Source organism: Schistocerca cancellata, chromosome 6, assembly GCF_023864275.1.
Source record: "Schistocerca cancellata isolate TAMUIC-IGC-003103 chromosome 6, iqSchCanc2.1, whole genome shotgun sequence".
NCBI lineage: Eukaryota > Metazoa > Arthropoda > Insecta > Orthoptera > Acrididae > Schistocerca > Schistocerca cancellata.
Genome location: NC_064631.1, coordinates 232,296,370 through 232,315,912, shown reverse-complemented (window position 1 = coordinate 232,315,912; position 19,543 = coordinate 232,296,370). Strand labels below are relative to the sequence as shown.

Here is a 19,543-nt window from a genome sequence, read left to right as displayed (position 1 = left end):
CGGTACCACATGAGTCTTTTCCGCAGGGGACTGACACTCTCTCTTGCTGTATTATCGCCCTGGTTCAAATGGCTCTGAGCACTATGGGTCTTAACATCTGAGGTCATCAGTCCCCTAGAACTTAGAACTACTTAAACCTAACTAACCTAAGGACATCACACACATCCATGCCCGAGGCAGGATTCGAACCTGCGACCGTAGCAGTCGCGTGGTTCCGGACTACAGCGCCTAGAACCGCACGGCCACCGCGGCCGGCTATCGCCCTTGTGTTTGCATCTTCCATTGTATAAGTTTGGTTCATACCAATAGATAATATTCTTCTCGGGTGTACAGCCGGATCATAGCGTCTTCATGACACAATATTTCCGCGGTCCAATTGGCCGCCATCTTCAGGTGAGAGTGCTGGTACCCAATCTCGCTGGAACTGACTCCTCAGCGCAAGCGGCGGCCCCTATATAGGCCTCAGAAGGCCCACAACGCGTGCGCGAGAAGGTGCCGTAACTGCCCTCTAGCGCAAGTAAACATACCGCGCCGCCAGTGGTGGAACAGGCGAAATCGAGATATCGCTATCAAAAATTAAAAATTTAAAATTTTATTCCGACGATCGAAACACAGACCGTTGTTTTTTAATGTCTGATAACACCGGGTTCCAAGTCTTACTTAAAAGACAACCCTTGTCTTTTCAAATTTTTAATTTTTGATAGCGATATCTCGATTTCTCCTGTTTTCACCACTGGCGGCGCGGTATGTTTACTTGCGCTAGAGGGCAGTTACGGTACTTTCTCGCGCACGCGTTGTGGGCCTTCTGCGGCCTATATAGGGGCCGCCGCTTGCGCTGAGTAGTCAGTTCCGAGGAGATCGTGTACCAGCACTTTCACCTGAAGATGGCGGCCAGTTGGACCGCGGAAATATTGTGTCACGAAGATGTTATGATCCGGCTGCACACCTGAGAAGAATATTACCAATTATTACGCCGGGAAAGCCTTCGTAGTTGATTCATGCTGCTTTCTCTGGCAGAAAGTTAAACACTAAGTTATTTGATCAACAAGCCATACTTGGCAGTCTCCACCGCTTATCTTCTCCCTACTTCCTAGTGGACTATTTCTTAATGTCGGCTGGCTGTTTGCCTATGGAGCCTGGACTCCTTATTATGGTGACAAAAGCAAGAATAAAAATTGAAATTTTCTAGTCACAACACTCCCTCTAGTAGCTAAACAGTTTTTATTTCGCTTCTGGACGAAAAAATAGTTATTCGAGGTGATCAAGGTAAATGGAACACTTTCTCTTTTACTATCATTTATCGCGATTTTTCGTATTTTGGACTCTGTCGATACGTACCCCCCCCCCCCCCCCCCTTAACAGTTTGGAGGAAAGTTAAGGGTGTACGATCAATATGACCACATGTAGAGAGGGACAGTGGTGTTCAAAATGGCAGCTTCGTCTATGACCACATTACACATTACTCACGGCAAAAGGCAGGCGTTCCCGTTGGCAATGAGACGAACAGCGAGCGGAAGCGCCGTTAATGAGGCGCATGGCAATCAGGAATCGATGCGGAGGCGCCTGTTCCTAGATGGGCGGTCGTCAGCAGTTACTGTCGAACAGGGAGGCCACAAATCAGGTGCCAGCAGAGGCAGGCAGGGGCTCGTAAACTGGGAGTAATCACGGTCGCGGAGGAGTCGGGCCCGCAGCCGCCGTGCGCCAGCAGGTGAGAGCTACCAGCAGCCGTCCGTCAGAGCGCAGCGCCGCGCCGCGGCGACGTGTGCGCCGCCCAGCGCGGCAAGGAGACCGCGTGATGCACGGCCTCCGCATCTGGATGTTTGCCAAACGAGACAGGCGGCGAGCAGCTGTCCCCTCCACGGCTGATGAATGACGCTGCAATTTGCACCCTGCTCCCTTACTGGACCACTATCCAGTTCAGCCTGCAAGAGGACTGACTAACGGAAATCCAGTCCTAGTAGCGACACTGCACGGTCGACTTCGCTTGCTATATTTCAACCTCGTTCACTCTGTACAATTTAATTTGAACTGCAATGATTATCATCAATGTAATTAAAAATCTGTAGTCATTCGTGAGCTCCAACTCACGCGTTTACTTAACACAGTTCTCCTTCCATCCCTCCATTTGCGGCGCGGCACGTTACTTTTTACCGCCCTGCCACTGTCCAGCAATGTTCATTTGTCTAGCTAAAAGCTGTAGTAGAAAATACTAGACCACTACAGTCTATTTCAGGTCGCAACATACATAGAATTGTCCGGTAAACGGGATGTGGCTAGCTACTGAAACAAAAGTTTTAACTTGCCAATGTTAATTTTCAGGTGTATTTTTACCATAAAGATCACAGTTAATACTGCCAAGTCCGTACTAAGTGGCAACACAATGTAAAGTTCACAGGCACACCACAATCACACACGTACCCAGTTTATGGTATTTACACCCGTTACCGAAGTTAACGCTCAAATGTTGTGCACTCTGCTCTACACGTAATACCTGTTCCAGTCTTAGATCGCACAACACGCCACGAGGTTTTAACTAACAGTCAAAAGCAATAATTTTGATATTCCGTCCGAAACTCCACACGACTCCCACTATACCGTTCAATTAAATACACTTTGTACTACTTTGCGAACTCGTAATTAGCATTTTTCCGCGATTTTACGGTACTTTCGTCGGAGCTGTTTTCAATGAGATGTTACTAGTTCGAACCCTCAGCCCCGACCCCTCTAGGTCACACCAAAGGCTTTGTTCCCAGCACAGATTGGCGCGAGCCTCCATTTTTATGATTAGCTGATATCACAAACAGCAAATCAGGTTGCAGTATTATCCCGCGCTAACCCGCGCTTTAATTCAATGACCGAACATAGTAAAACATTTCTTTCAATGGTAATTGCTAAATAAATAAACTTAGAAAAGAGTCAAATATAAAATTACTCCTTCCGAAATTACCGATTAATTTGTGTTCTACTCACGATTTATTAGTACCATAAACTGACTGCAAATTTAATTATAGTAAATCCCCTGTATAGTTTAACTGGTACTTCGTGAATAAACAACACAATTTTCATTTACTTCTGTTCTTCTTCACTCATACAACACTCACACTGCTAATTACTACACATATAAAACAATTGTAATTATGCAAATACATTAAATATTAGTCAAACATAACTTTAGAACATTGTTTTGACTACGACTGCTAGCACTGGCCATCAACTGCTGACCTCTACCGCCTACTAGTACAACTACGTGCAGCTCTGTAACTCAGGCCCATGTCAGCTGGTGACATCTGTCGATGACTCGTGCCTATAACGATATCGTCCTAACAAGTGACAGGAGCGACGCGAAGGCGCTACGCCTCACATTGGTAGAAAAACTTCGTAATTATAAATGCAAAACACAAAAAAGTGTAGCACCTCTACAGTACTGTTTTATTTCGTTCCCTGTTTACAAGGCAATGGTCTGACTTTAACTGACTATCGTTGCTAAAAAGGGTACTGTATTGTTGAATAACTTCGAAAAATGTATGTATGTCTCATATAAAGACAGGTGCAGACACCCATAAATGACATATTTTACAGTGCAAGGGAGAGGGTAACATGAGGAAAGAAATATATTAAACAGAATAGACGTGTACATATTTTGTAACCACGTAAGAACCATATAGCAAATTTAATTGAACTAACAGCATTATTAAAGTAAAATTAATGCATGAATTTCTTTATTCAGATTTATTTACTGTTTAACTCTTCCACTTTCAATTACTTTACTAATGCACTGTCGACGATGGTAGTTACTCTCATTCTGCACCTTACTCTCCACGTGTGTTCTCTAATGATGATAGTCAATTACAGTCTGTCGATGTCCTCGTCAGCCAGAAACCAGTTAAGTAAGAAAATTGAGAACGTAGAACGTCCACAGTTTTGTGGGTTTCAGTAATAATTTACCACTTTTGCTGATGTTCTTTAATTTTGTAAAGTTTATTGCAAATGTGTATTACTACGAGTGAAGAATACCAGCTCCGACAAAAGATTTCTCCCGGCATAATGTATTGACGTGGGAAGTTGAAAAAAATTCCCAAGAGTATACACACGGGAAACACCGTAATGATGTGAAACCTGCAAACAGGGCAGAACGGAAAATAAGGTTATAAAAGCAAGTGGTGTACGAAAAGGTCAAAAACTAAAAGGGATAATTATATGAAACGTAGTGATATTAAAAAGATAAGGTTAAGTTCTTCTCTGTGCGTTAACCTTAAAAGAAATAGGGAGAATTTAGTTGGTATCTGCTACGACATCTGAAACGAGTTGGACGACAAATACGCTAGTTAGAGGAAGATTAAATAATGTCACGTCGACTGTTGATACGAAAGTATTTAGACATGTAAAGATTATTCCAAGTTAGAAATACTTATTTTCTTTTTTTCCGTCGTCAAATAGCAGTTAATAAAGGATCTATCGATTACTTCGTCATACCACTTACAACAATGCCTCCGTTTTATAAAAGTTACTCCACGTATTTTATCCATCACGATACGTACAGTTTATATATCTTCTACAGGTAACAGTTTGGTGGCAACAGTCTAGACTACAAATGAAACTGATTTTAAAAATGTATGCTATTTGTATACAATCTTTTGCACACTTTAAGAGTGTTAAATGTACCAGTAACCCCAGAGCAGACTATTTTAAAATACATTCATAGCAAAAATATTCTGAAGTATTTTGATATTGGTTGCATCGTACGCATTTTTCAAATTCAGGCAGTAATTTGCATTCTCTTGTCCTACACATATTCAACGGTCGCTGCACATTATACATGTGTACTTGGCTGGATTTCTTTTGTTCTTGTCATACATACTCTTGCAATTATTAGAAAGGAAATTAAAGCCTGTTGGCCTGAGGTATCGTCTCTACAGCGAGATACGGATTCTTTCAGACATTCTCTTGATCATGTTGCAGATTTTGACAACACTAAATTCGCTGCTTCAGTTCTTCAACCGTATCAAGGGAAGTGCTGTAGGATTCTGTTTTGAGATGACCACAAGCAATTAGATCGGGACTTAATCAAAAAGCTTACGTATCAAATAAGTTTGTGCTAACTAGGGTAATACGTCATAATGAAATCAGTCGTTACCAAACCCTGTCTGACCAATGTGTGATCGAAATTTTTTTCTGCTATCGTATACTTTCATGCACCTAAGTTTTCACTATTAATTATGATACATACTGAATACTTCTTACTGGAGGGAAATTCGGTACAGCTTAACAACACGATCATGGCGGAAGTTCGAAAAACGCTCACAACATGATTAGAATGACAATAGTTACACTCGCGACAAAATTAGCTGCAGAGTTACTATGGCTTCTTATGATAACTATCTTCCATAGGTTTTTTTCCTCGACTGTTCATCTCCGTAATGCCCGTCAGCACATTTGGACACAAAATTAGCTCATCTTATTAAAGTGCCATCAACTCATGACTCTGACACAAATATTAGTACTATGACCCCGTTTCTTTTGCTGCAGTGCCACCCCGCATCCACCATGTTTCGTCTGGTGGTAACATGGAGGTGAAGAAGGGCGCATCCGTGACGCTGGAATGCCGCGCGTCTGGGAACCCCGTGCCGACGATAACCTGGACAAGAAAGGTAAGAGCAGCAGCTGCCGACCACTGTAGAGGAAAGCACACAGACCCTGTGCAGATTTCTCTTTTAAATTCTTATCCAGCATATTAAAATAACGACAAAAAGCATTTCAAGAAGACGCAAAGTCTTCCTTTCAGCATATTGCCGATGATATGCCATCATTAACAATGGAACATTATGGACTGGCTCTAGTCCATGTTCTTCATGCTTTAGGATATTTGAAAGTCAGTGACCGGACTCCATCTGTAGAACAGTAAGACGCAACGCAGATCTCAATACTTACGTAAATAAAAACAAATTTTTAATATAGCACATTTTTAAATCAGACTAAAAGTGTATTATTATTTCTAGTTGTGGGCAACCGCATCCAGATTTGTGAGTTTTGAATGAAACGATCCAAAATACAGGCTGTATAAAAAAGGATCATCCTATCTGCCACGTCTATGTATCTGAAACTAACAAAAATATACAATGAATTTCGTTTTTTGATGAACGGGAAACTCAAAAAAAAAATTTTCTTGCCTTTTCAAAGGTATGCCCCGTTTGAGATGCACGGCATATATCAATGCGATATTCAAACTACTGCCACATTCCAGCGAGCATGTCTTGAGTTCAACTTCCGCACCTGCTCATATGCGGTGTCTCAGTTCACCCATTGTTGTTCGTTACGGAGGCACATGAACACAGCCTTTTAGAAACCCAGACCAGAAATAATCGCATACAATCAGGTCCGGTGACCTTGGAGGCCAGTATTGTAAGGTCGAATCACTTGGTCCGGTGCGACCGATCCACCTTTCAGTAATCATTCGATTTAAAGATTCCCGCACTTCCCGATTCCAACGTGGCGATGCCCCATCCCGTTGGTAAATGAAGTCGTTAGAACCAGTCTCCAGCTGTGGGGAAAAGAAAGTTCTCAAGCATATCGAGATACGTACTTTCTGTAAGTGTTCTCGCAAAGAAAAATGGGCCATACATCTTTTCCCGTTAAACTACACAAAAAATATTAAATTTTAGACAGTCTCATGTCGTACAACTTCATTTTGTTGCTCCGTACCTCATATTCTTACATTATGACGCTTCACCTTCCCATTTAAGTGGAATGTTGCCTCATCACTAAACACTAAGTGTGGAAGAAAACTGTCATACTCCATGTTGCCAAGAGCTGAATTACATAACTCCATTCGTTGCTATTCGACACCTTCACGAAGAGCTTGCAGTGGCCGAGTTTTGTATGATTTCATGTGTAAACGTCGTCGCAACACACGCCACACGGACAAAGAGGGCATATTGAGCAGTCGAGCTGCAGGGCGAACGGATTTCTGCGGTCTCCTTGTCTTTGTGTCATACACTCGGGGACGGCCCAGCAATTTGCCTTTACACAACCTGTTCCTGTGAATTGTCCATGCCATCGTCTAATGCTGTGTGCTGTAGGAGAATCCAGAGCATACCTAGTATGAAAGTCACACAGTACAGTTATTACTGACCCGCACTGCGCAAAACGAGGAACATAAAACACTTTCTGTTGTCCCGACACAGTTTTTACTCGAACTGAAGTGGGCGCTAACTGCTGCTACCTAGCCGGAACGATGTAAAGCTTAAAATTTGGCTCTTTCCAACAGTACGTTGTTGACGCACATATCTTTAATAACATAACAGTTATGATTTTTTTTAAAAATCGGATTATTCATTTTGATACATCTTATACTTTTAATAAGAGTCACGACAGTTTCGCGTCAGTTGTAGACGCATCTTCAGGTGATTTTTTCAGAGTAAAACAGTCTTTGTCGCCAAGTAATAACCGTTTTTATTCATAAATAATTCGAAAATAATAGCTATAGCACTCTACCACAGTGGAATAGAAACGTTTTTCGGTAGGCATTGTATTTAACAACTCATATAAGAATGGTAACTGCATGAGAGCCACTCCCCATCATCCACGTCCATTTCCTACATCGCACAATGGTCAGTACTGCCTTGCCTCCCGCCGCTCAACCATCTTCCTGCTCGTGGCACGGCTCTATGCCGTCCGCTTCATTTTAACTATGAACTACCGAGCTACCGGTTTCAGCGCACTTTTGTTTTTGTAACTTGTCATGAATGATGGCGAATGACTCTAAAGTAGTTACCATTCCGATATGAGTCATTATCCAGATTCTGTGTCACCTGAGGATGCGTCTTCAATTGACGCGAAACCGGTCTTGAGTTTCAATAGAAGTATTGTACAGCCAGTGCGGATCGCTTCATTCGAAATTTAAAAAGTATAAAATAACTTCTCCTGCCCCACACAGATTCCTAACCCCGTAAATATCTGAAAATTTATGATTGTAAACAGAGTTGAAAATGCTAGTAAGATTCATAAGGAAAAACTTGGGACGAAAAACTTCCTGCCAACTATCGCATGTGCCCTACATTTTTCTTTATAAATCTTACAAGTGTTATCATAGTCATTAAAAACTCACAACTAAATATTTTCAGAACTATCTGTTTGGTGCTAGGAAAATTTATTTTATATTTTTAGACAGATTTAAATAGTATTGTATTAAACATTTATTTTTATTTAAATAATCATTTTCTGCTTTATGGTCTTGATTTATTGTTGCAAACTATTGTGCCCAATGTCTGACAAGGACAGGTAATGGCTCAGAGTATCATTAGACAGCGCCCGTCCATCCAGGTGCCGTCAACAGCGGTTAGCCGAGTGTTAAACGGAGCACAACAGACAAGGGAAAACGGAGAACAGACACGGCGTGGCAGAATAACAAACTTCAAACAATAAATCTAAGACAGAAAATCCCAGGTGTAACGAAATCTGAAATCAAACTAATGGAATGTCACGGGAACAGCACGAGAGCACAGTGAATACGGCACTGAAGGCAGAGCCACAATGCATCTAATTTTATAGTGTGCACACAAGCACTAATTGGCTGGCAAGGTGGGCGTGGCCCTGCAGCACGTACGATCAGTGTCGCTGCAGAAGCGATACAAGTGTTTGCATGTACAACAGCGCCATCTAGCAGACGTCATCAAGGTTTAGACATATCACCTGAAACGCATTTTCATGCTACCTACACAATATGCCAGGGCACCCAGGATGTCAGGTGTTACTGACCTTTTGATCACCAGCCCCCTAATCCTATTAGAGCTATATACACTCCTGGAAATTGAAATAAGAACACCGTGAATTCATTGTCCCAGGAAGGGGAAACTTTATTGACACATTCCTGGGGTCAGATACATCACATGATCACACTGACAGAACCACAGGCACATAGACACAGGCAACAGAGCATGCACAATGTCGGCACTAGTACAGTGTATAGCCACCTTTCGCAGCAATGCAGGCTGCTATTCTCCCATGGAGACGATCGTAGAGATGCTGGATGTAGTCCTGTGGAACGGCTTGCCATGCCATTTCCACCTGGCGCCTCAGCTGGACCAGCGTTCGTGCTGGACGTGCAGACCGCGTGAGACGACGCTTCATCCAGTCCCAAACATGCTCAATGGGGGACAGATCCGGAGATCTTGCTGGCCAGGGTAGTTGACTTACACCTTCTAGAGCACGTTGGGTGGCACGGGATACATGCGGACGTGCATTGTCCTGCTGGAACAGCAAGTTCCCTTGCCGGTCTAGGAATGGTAGAACGATGGGTTCGATGACGGATTGGATGTACCGTGCACTATTCAGTGTCCCCTCGACGATCACCAGTGGTGTACGGCCAGTGTAGGAGATCGCTCCCCACACCATGATGCCGGGTGTTGGCCCTGTGTGCCTCGGTCGTATGCAGTCCTGATTGTGGCGCTCACCTGCACGGCGCCAAACACGCATACGACCATCATTGGCACCAAGGCAGAAGCGACTCTCATCGCTGAAGACGACACGTCTCCATTCGTCCCTCCATTCACGCCTGTCGCGACACCACTGGAGGCGGGCTGCACGATGTTGGGGCGTGAGCGGAAGACGGCCTAACGGTGTGCGGGACCGTAGCCCAGCTTCAAGGAGACGGTTGCGAATGGTCCTCGCCGATACCCCAGGAGCAACAGTGTCCCTAATTTGCTGGGAAGTGGCGGTGCGGTCCCCTACGGCACTGCGTAGGATCCTACGGTCTTGGCGTGCATCCGTGCGTCGCTGTGGTCCGGTCCCAGGTCGACGGGCACGTGCACCTTCCGCCGACCACTGGCGACAACATCGATGTACTGTGGAGACCTCACGCCCCACGTGTTGAGCAATTCGGCGGTACGTCCACCCGGCCTCCCGCATGCCCACTATACGCCCTCGCTCAAAGTCCGTCAACTGCACATACGGTTCACGTCCACGCTGTCGCGGCATGCTACCAGTGTTAAAGACTGCGATGGAGCTCCGTATGCCACGGCAAACTGGCTGACACTGACGGCGGCGGTGCACAAATGCTGCGCAGCTAGCGCCATTCGACGGCCAACACCGCGGTTCCTGGTGTGTCCGCTGTGCCGTGCGTGTGATCATTGCTTGTACAGCCCTCTCGCAGTGTCCGGAGCAAGTATGGTGGGTCTGACACACCGGTGTCAATGTGTTCTTTTTTCCATTTCCAGGAGTGTAGATCAGATTCTCTGTCACCTGAGGATGCGTCTTCAATTGACGCGAAACCGTGTAGTGGTACCAAGATTCTGATTCATTACCACGCAGATGTGCTAACTGGGCGATGTCGTATATTTGCAGATACTGTTTTAAAGCATTCAGTAACGTGAAAGAGGAGGATAGCATGGCGTACGTTAGATGACATTTGGCAATTATCTCCGTGCCATACAGATACTGCAGAATGGATGCTTCTTGGGACAGAATGTAAGAGGAAGTTCATTACGGAGATACTCTACCGATAACCGCCGTCTCTTCTAGACTGCAGTGTTAGGGAGGTGGGGTGTCGTACAACCATCTCAAGTCGTCGCCAGCTTTAACATACCGCTGAAGTCACTTTGACTGCAGAAAACCTTGTTGCAGAATATAGATAAACTACCCGAACGTACCACTGGAATTTCGTGCGTTTTCTACCATTATTGAGTGTGCAGTGAAATCAGTTACAAATATATAGCTTTTCATAAGGATTCCAGTGTTCACATGTACTTTTGCATGACGTGCAATGAATTGGATGGTGTGTTGCTGCTATCGCCACTCATCTTGCACGTTTGTAATCTATCCATGGTCTCATTATACTGTCCAACCCTACAAGCAGAATCGAACTGAAGCCCTTTGATCCACGGCATTTTTGTAACTAACGTTTCCATTAATGTGGGCGGTTACTCTTTCAGAGGACTCGATAAAACCTAGCGACTGCCTTTTATTTATGAATTTTTTCTAGCCGTATGGGCACAGCCGATGCGAACAATGAATGATCCATGGACAATTAATTAATCTCAGGCCTAGGTTGACGGGAAGTAATACCGCGGTGTATATCTACAAACTATTATTTTAGTCCCGTTCACTGTATTCATTTCAGTTGTTTCGATTTCTTCCTTACCTAAGCAGTTTTCTTTACTTTTCGTTGATGGATTTAGTAGCTGAATATGATGTAGCCTACACAGTGGGAACAATTAGTGACCGGACGTCTACAATACAAATACGGAAATATTGCTGTCCACAACGCGACGACTTCTCTGTCATATTTCGAATACAGATCTCAAGGATCTGACCGACTTGTCTTCTTGAAGTCTTGGGGAAAACTGACTTACCCTTTGTTGTGATCCAGAGCGTAAGATTAATTCTCCTGACAAATATAATGCTCCAAGAAGTAAGCCAGTTCCCTCGTAAAGAGATCAAAGAGCCTCCTTCCAACACCCTTCGCAGTAAAATTAGTATTATAAAATTGTAAATGCAGTTAGTTACATTGCTATCATTCTCAATGACATATTTGCCTAGATTTCAGTTTCGTATGTCACAGGTTTGCGTGCCTTTTCAGAGCAGGCTTGGCTCTTCACGAATTGAATTTAGTCCAATATTCGCGGCATTTTTTAACTTAAAAGTCGTGACGCTCAAGCTTCACCTACGTCTTTGATTGTGTTATTAAACTATTTCTTCAAGACATGTTCTTAGATATTTATGAACAGACTTTACTTTTGACTTGTCTCAGGTGGGATGTCTTGCTTAGTAGACAAATCTATTTTTATTATCGTATACTTCTCTGAAATTTCGTTATATCTTAAAGGCTCTATTACGACAAAACTAACAGTGATTGGGCTAGGTGTCTAACATCCTAAAGCTTTCCTTTCTATTAATATAATTATCAAAGAGTGTTTTCAGCTGGACTTGCATACACGAGGACACACTTCATCGCTGAACTGAGGCCGTGTTACACAGTACTACTGTGATGCTACCTCATTTAGACCAACGAAACTACAAGTGACTATTATATTGTAAAAAGAAGCCCGAACATGGACGACTGTTCCTCAGTTATATCCGTAACCTACTGACCAACTTAGGCATAAATAAGAAGAGCCTCGCTCAAAAGAATCTGCAAACACCGTGGCAGAAATGTCTTATCTTTTTCGAAATACAGTAAGGATAGAGCAGTGTGTCTCAACAATCAAAGCTTGTGCTGTTGCCGTTTTTAAAAGTTATAAATTTTGGCTAATAGATACGAACGTTAAACTACAAACTCGGTGCCTCGGGTATTATCTGTCGTCTGTAATGCTTTTAAATGTCAAATTAAAACAGCCAGAGTTGCACCAGGCTCGTCAAAGAACTTCCAAAGATTCATTTACCACAGCCAGAAAGGGAAAACAAGAAAAGAACTGGTTATTTGCTTTGCAGTCGCCCACTGTTGATACTCCTCGTTTTGGGTCACGACACACTGATGTTTATGAAGCTTAACGAGGTGGTTTTGCGAGCAGTACAGCGTGGGTAAATTTGTTAAGGAAACCCTAATTATTTCCACGCCTGACGTGCTAGAGTGGCCCGTTATTAAGTTCAGTTCGAGCCTCAATAACTACGAATGAGGGAACCGAAATACTCTGGCCGCTAATTTTCTGGCGTGTTTTCACTTCCGCTGCTGCAGAAAAATTCAGCAGCAAGACGCCCTGTTACTTTCAGTATGACGCTCACAGTTTTACGGCAGATTGCAGGACTGTGATTGTCAATTTGCAGGCTTCATTAGTTCTCTTTATCTACTGTATACTGTTCAAACAACTACAAAGAGCATACTCTTCAAGAATAAATAGTAAAAGCAAACTGTAGCGTTTCTATGTGCAATATTTATCACATTTTTTTAAAAAAAAAAAAGGTTCAAATGGCTCTGAGCACTATGGGACTCAACTTCTGAGGTCATCAGTCCCCTAGAACTGAGAACTACTTAAACCTAAGTAACCTAAAGACATCACACACATCCATGCCCGAGGCAGGATTCGTACCTGCGACCGCAGCGGTCACGCGGTTCCAGACTGTATCGCCTAGATCCGCTCGGCCACACCGGCCGGCCATTCTTTTAAAGGACAGAGTAGAATGAAGAATATTCACAGTGAAGACTATTGCTGAAAATTTCCTGAATGGGCAACATTTCTGTTCCTTTTTGTCCTCTGTCGAGAGAGCCACTCGGATAACCTTTCTCAAGACGAATTTTTTGTTTGCGTTCAGTTTACTCTTCTATTCGTAGGGGATACGAATCCCACAATTCTTAGCTGTCTGCTGCCCAACTTTCATCCATACAATAAATCGCATCACCTACCGTTTAGCTATGCGACCGTTTCTCTCCTTACCGCCAGACGATTTTCTGGCGTTGTCTCACTTGAATTGTGCCTCATTTTCCGTGCACTGAGAGAATACTAAATTTCCAGAAGTGAATCAGTCTTCGTAAAGCGTCATTCAACTCAGCCAGCAATAGTCCCATGAGCGTTAAAACTTGTTTTATAAGGATTTTCACGAACAGAAATATTACTTAAAATCAACTTTGTTAAGTACAGGCTCTGAAAAACGCTCCCAGGATTAAACTAAGAAACATATGAAGACGTTATCACCAAATATTTGCAAGATGTACAGTCGAAATACTATATTCGTTGCCAATGGAAAGAGAACACCTATTCTCGCAGCCAGAAGTATTCTTCAGTCTTACCTGCTGGCGATGGCTACAGTGGTTAACTGATAAGAAATAGAATTCATTCAGCTGTTTCTCTGGTACGTCACGTGTGTTACCGTCAAAAAGAGAAAACATTTAATAACTGCCTATTTGAATCAATGAATACAGCCTGTAAGCTGTATTGAGTTAGTCAAGAGATAAAACATCTCAAATGCTTCGATTCTCTTCTGTTCCGGTTTTCCCACAGTCCATGTTTCACAACCATAAAATACTGTGCTCCAAACGTAAATTCTCAGAAATTTCTTCGTCAATATAAGGCCTATGTAGTAGACTTGCCTTGGCCAGGAATGCCCTTGCTTTTGATGTCCTCATTCCTCCGTCCGTAACTGGTTATTTTACTGCCAAAGTTGTAGAATCCCTTAACTTCATCTACTTCGTAACAATCAGTTCTTGTGTTAAGTTTCTGGTACTGCTCATTACTTTCGTCTTTCTTTGATTTACTCTCAGTCCATATTCTTTATGCATTAGAATGTTCATTCCATTTAGCTGATCATGTAATTCTTCTTCACTTTCACTCAGATAGCAATGCCATCAGCGAATCGTATGATTGATATGCTTTCACCTTAAATTTTAATTCCACTCCTGAACCTTTCTTTTATTTCCATCATTGCTTCTTCGATATACAGATTGAACTGTAGAGGTGAAAGGTTACATCGCTGTCTTACATCCTTTTTAATGCGAGCACTTCTGTTTTGGTCTTATTATTTCCGCTAAATCACGCAGGGCTAACGGGTAATTAGGGTTCTGGAAAGGGCCAAGGGAATTGTGGTCGGATTCACTTCACAATTTCAATTTACTATCATTTAGTTCACAAATACCCTTTTGAAAGAATTAAATTTGCTTCGCGGCTGAAGGCCTCTAAACAGATGCAATTTTGAAAATACATGACACACTGTTAAATTTACGAATAAGATAAATCGTATACATTTATGAGATCAGCATGCGGAGCGGCTGAAGGCCACCGGATTAAATCTCCAAAATCCAAATATACTATCGTGATTACTGAAGGCAGAGGGCCACAATGTTTTAAGATGCTAAAAGGGCTGATGACCCACAAGGTGCACAGAAAGAGATAAAAGAACACAATAAGATGGCTGAAGGCCGCAAAGTTAAATTCTGAAAAATTAAGGAAATATATCTATTGCAGCAATCGGTAAAACAATACATTAACTTTACGAATTTCCTTTTGCAACACCAACGGCGGAAGGCCCACAATAACTTGTAAAATCTTTCAGAGGATTACAATAATCTTTCAAAAGCAGAAGGCAATAATGTTTGGACTGGAAGGAAACTCTGAGAACATGTTTCCAGGGCTGAAGGCCCTGAATTAACTTTGCTCAATTGAAAATATAAAATACACTAAAGCCCCAAAAAAACCTTTTAAAATAAATTACAAGAACATTAACACTGCCAAAGAATAATTAAGGGAACAGCACTCAGGAGCCTCCTAGGGATCGGTCTGCCCTCCTTCACTTAGGCGAGACAGGCGGTGAGCCCAACTACACTCGATTCTTCCGAACCCTACCAAGGGACAGTCAGGGACCGACCGACCAACACCTTGCTTGCCAGGACGGAGTATACGAGAATTCAAGGCCTCAAAAAGTTACAAGTATCACTATCCCCAAACAAACGTGTATGTAGACTGAGCTGCCAAAACTACACGCCGTGTTGGGCAGCAATAACCGGTGAGGAAAAGACACTGCCTAAAAATTACATTAGTGGCCAGGGCAGGTAACCAGAACACTAACGGCTACAAGGCAGAAAATTCCACTGGTTCACTTAACTACGAAATACGGTTAACTTCACCCAGAATGAACACTGCCTGAATTTGCGTTAGCGGCCAATGGATGTAACCATAACACTAACGGCACAAGGCAGAAAACTCCGCTGGTGCACTTAACTATGGATAAATTAATTTAATCAATTCCATCTGACGGCGGCTATCTCGAATACTTCATTCGTTGTTGCTCACAGGAAAACCTCCACAGCAGCAACGCCGGAACCAACAACGTAATGCTCAAAACCACTTAACCTACACGTCCTGGTTCGGCGAGCGACGATGCTCGTACCGATCGGACAACTCCAGACAGACTCCGACACTGCACAGAGACCGCCAGCGGCCCAGTCGAGTACTCGCGCACGGAGATGTCCTCGGACCAACCGACCGACCAACAATCTACGAAAGGTCACGCCCGGCTTAGGTGATGCGTGGCGGTAACGGTCGGGCGGGCGATGTCCACGCAGGGCTCACTGCTGATGCAAGCCGGCGACTGGCTGGCCCGGGCTGCGCTCCAGATGCGTTGCAACTCCCTGGCAGGGCCCAATTCACGACCTGAACTGCCGCCGTGAACTCTCCTCTTCGCACGTTCCGACTCACTCCACGACAGATGAAACGGGAAGTCCTAGCAGCCGAGCAAAGATCCTATCGGAGGGGATATATCAATGCGCGCTATGGTGACGGTCAGGCAAAACAGTAATTTAAATCAACGTGGTGAAATGGAAATACGCTAAAATAGGGTATAAAATGCCAAATGGTGGCATGGCGAGCCATGTACGGCTCATACAAATTGGACATTATCCGTTTCTCTCTATAGCTTACCCCTATTTTTGTCAGAATTTCGAACGTCTTGCACTATTTTACACTGTCCTATGAATGTGTCTTGATTTTTCTTTAGTCCTGCTTCCATCATCACCCGCAACGTCAGAACTATTTTACACTGTCCTATGAATGTGTCTTGATTTTTCTTTAGTCCTGCTTCCATCATCACCCGCAACGTCAGAACCGCCTCCCTGGTACAGTTACCTTTCCTGAAGCCACCTAACAAAACCTCAATTTCCTTTTCCATTATCCTGTATATTAATCTTGTCAGAAACTTGGATGCGTGAGCTGTTAAGTTATGCGGTAATTCATGCACTTGTCAGCTCTTGCAGTCTTCGGAATTGTGTGGGGATGTTTTCCCTGAAGTCAGATGCTATACCGCCAGATTCATAAATTCTACACACCAACGTGAATGACACAAGTGAGGTGACAGGTAGTCTATTGTTATAGAAGTATATGATAACGAATTCAGACCAAATAAAACACACATGTCACAGTTAAGGGTGCCCCCCCCCCTCCCGCTCTCGCAGGGACACAGGCGTATATTGCTGCATGCAAACGAGCAGACCATAAAGGTGCCATGGTGTCTTGTGATCGACTGCCCCAAGTGTCTTTCGCCTTTTGCGGCAATTCGCCAATGCTTCTTGCGGGCGCCGGAGAGCGACTAACTGGCCCCTAGAGAGTGGCTAAGTTCACGCTTCGTCAAAGTTATAATCTAGTTATAGCTTCGTCTAGTTATAGTGGGAGTGACCCATATGTCCTGTGGCCTGTGGTTATCGTCTTTGACTTGTAAACAAAACGTCCTCGATCCTGAGTCTGCAGGTTAGATTTCGAATAAAAATCATCAGCTGTGGCAGCCGAGGGCCTCCGGCTTAAGAAGTAACCCTTCATTGAGCCAACGTCCTTATAAAAGAGGACAGAGGAGCGGACAGTGTTTCCGAGCACACTCTTGGCCTAGGGGTGGGAAACTGCCCCTAAAGGCGGAAGAATCAACAATGATCAACGGCTTGGGGGTACAGAAGGCAATGGAATCCACTGCATTAAAGACACATAATGCTGCACCCGTCATTAATAATCAAAACATCTTCGGTCTCGGGTTCGAATACCGCCTCTGCTTAAATTTTGATTAATGATCAGCATTGGCGGCCGAAGACTTCCGGCATGAGAAGTCGTCCTCATTCTGCCAATGGCCATATCAAAGAGGGCGGGCCCGCATCTCGTGGTCGTGCGGTAGCGTTCTCGCTTCCCACGCTCGGGTTCCCGGGTTCGATTCCCGGCGGGGTCAGGGATTTTCTCTGCCTCGTGATGGCTGGGTGTTGTGTGATGTCCTTAGGTTAGTTAGGTTTAAGTAGTTCTAAGTTCTAGGGGACTGATGACCTAAGATGTTAAGTCCCATAGTGCTCGGAGCCATTTAAACCATTTTTTTGAAAGAGGGCGGAGGAGCGGATACTGTTTCAGGGCACTCTCTTGTCCTAGCGGTGTGAAACTTCCCCTAAAGACGGAAGAATCAGCAGTGATCAACGGCATGAGCATGCAGAAGGCAATGGAAACCACTGGTTTAAAGACACGCAACATGTATCCACAGGACATGAGTCATGATGATCTCTGCAATTTCAAAAGATTCCGGAATAGTCCCCCATTCGCATCTCCGGGAGGAGACTGCCAAGGGGAGGCTACCGTGAGAAAAACATTGAATAATCAACGGAAGGATAACGTTCTAGAGTCTAGGCGTGGAATGTCAGAAGCTTGAACTTGATGGGGAAGCTATAAATTGTGAAAATGGAAGTGCTAGTTATTCTATTTTATTCTAGTTATAGTAGGTTGTCAGTGAAGTGAAGTGGAAATATGACAAGGATTTCTCCTCAGATGAGTACAGCGTAACGTCAAGAGCAGCAGAAAATGGTATAAAAGGAGTAGGGTTCGTCATGAATAGGAAGGTTGGGCATAAAGTAAGTTACTGTAAACAGTGCAGTGATAGGGTTGTTCTTATCCAAATCAACATCAAACCAACACCGACAACGATAGTTCAGGCTTACATGCCGTCGTCGCAAGCCGAAGGTGAAAAAGACATTATATGGGGAGATAGGACACAAATGGAGGTGAAAATCTAATCGTTATCAGGGATTGGTATACTGTTGCAGGGGAAGAAGTAGAAGAAAGGCTTGTAGACAATGTGGCCTTGGTACTAGGAATGTGAAAGATTAATTGAGGCCTGCAATAAATTTCAGCTAATAATAGCTCTGTTCAGGAATCACAGGAGGTGAAGGTATCGTTGGAAAACTATGCGATCTCCCAAGTTCTGGCCAGCTGAACACAACTGCCACTACTGATATCTTGGAACGTGCGGACACTCTCATTCGAGGTGATCGACAGACCACAGTCAAACATCTCACTGCGCAAATGGACCACTGTGCTGGTAGTGCCGACACACTCGTCTACCAGTTGGAAACTCAAAGGTAGCTTCCCACTGGGTTCCTCGCCGACTAACAGAAGACCATAATGAGCAAGGACCATCTGTGCGGAACTGCTTTGGCATTACGAGACTAATAGTACAATTTCTTGTCGACCATAGCCACATACGATGAAACGATCGTCAATCACTTCGAACCAGAAACGAACGGCAATCCACGGAGTGCATTTCCACTGAGAAAACGGTTCAGAGCTGCACTCTCAACCGGTAAAGTCGTGACGAAGTTTGTGGGGCTCTCAAGGGCTGGTTGATGTCCTCGTTCCTGGTGCAACGATCAACTCTGAAGTGTATTGTGCTACCTTCAAGAAAATGAAGAATCGATATCAGCGTGTTCGTCGCCACAAAAATGCAAACGAACTTTTCCTTCTCCATGAGGACGCAAAGCGGTCTGCACACCCGAGAGGAGCTCACAAAACAAGTGCTGTTCCTCCTCATCCACCTTACAGAGCGAAACTTGCACCTTCCGATTCCGATCTGTCTCGCCCAAGAAGGATGAATTCCACGGGAAGCAGTATGTGGATGATGGGGAGGTCACTGTTTCTGCAAGACGTTTGATCCGACGTCGATTAGTTGAGTGATAACATACGGGTCTACAGGCCTTCCCAGTGAGCTGGCAATAGGCCATCACATTGCAGATTATTCCGAAAAATAGAGTTTTATAACCAAAAGCGTGAGAATAATATGGTGTACTGCCATCCTGAAAACAACCAACCTGCATTCAGAAAAGAAATGT

At 43.9% G+C, this 19,543-nt stretch overlaps 1 protein-coding gene across 2 annotated transcripts in view; it reads left to right on the top strand.

The window, feature by feature from the left end:
* Positions 1-19,543, top strand: part of LOC126191483 (limbic system-associated membrane protein) — a 986,380-nt gene that overhangs the window by 340,051 nt on the left and 626,786 nt on the right. For both annotated transcript variants that reach the window (XM_049932368.1, XM_049932366.1), the window contains exon 3: positions 5,527-5,648. In XM_049932368.1, the coding sequence (XP_049788325.1) occupies positions 5,527-5,648 (122 nt within the window). The remainder of the gene's footprint in view (positions 1-5,526; positions 5,649-19,543) is intronic.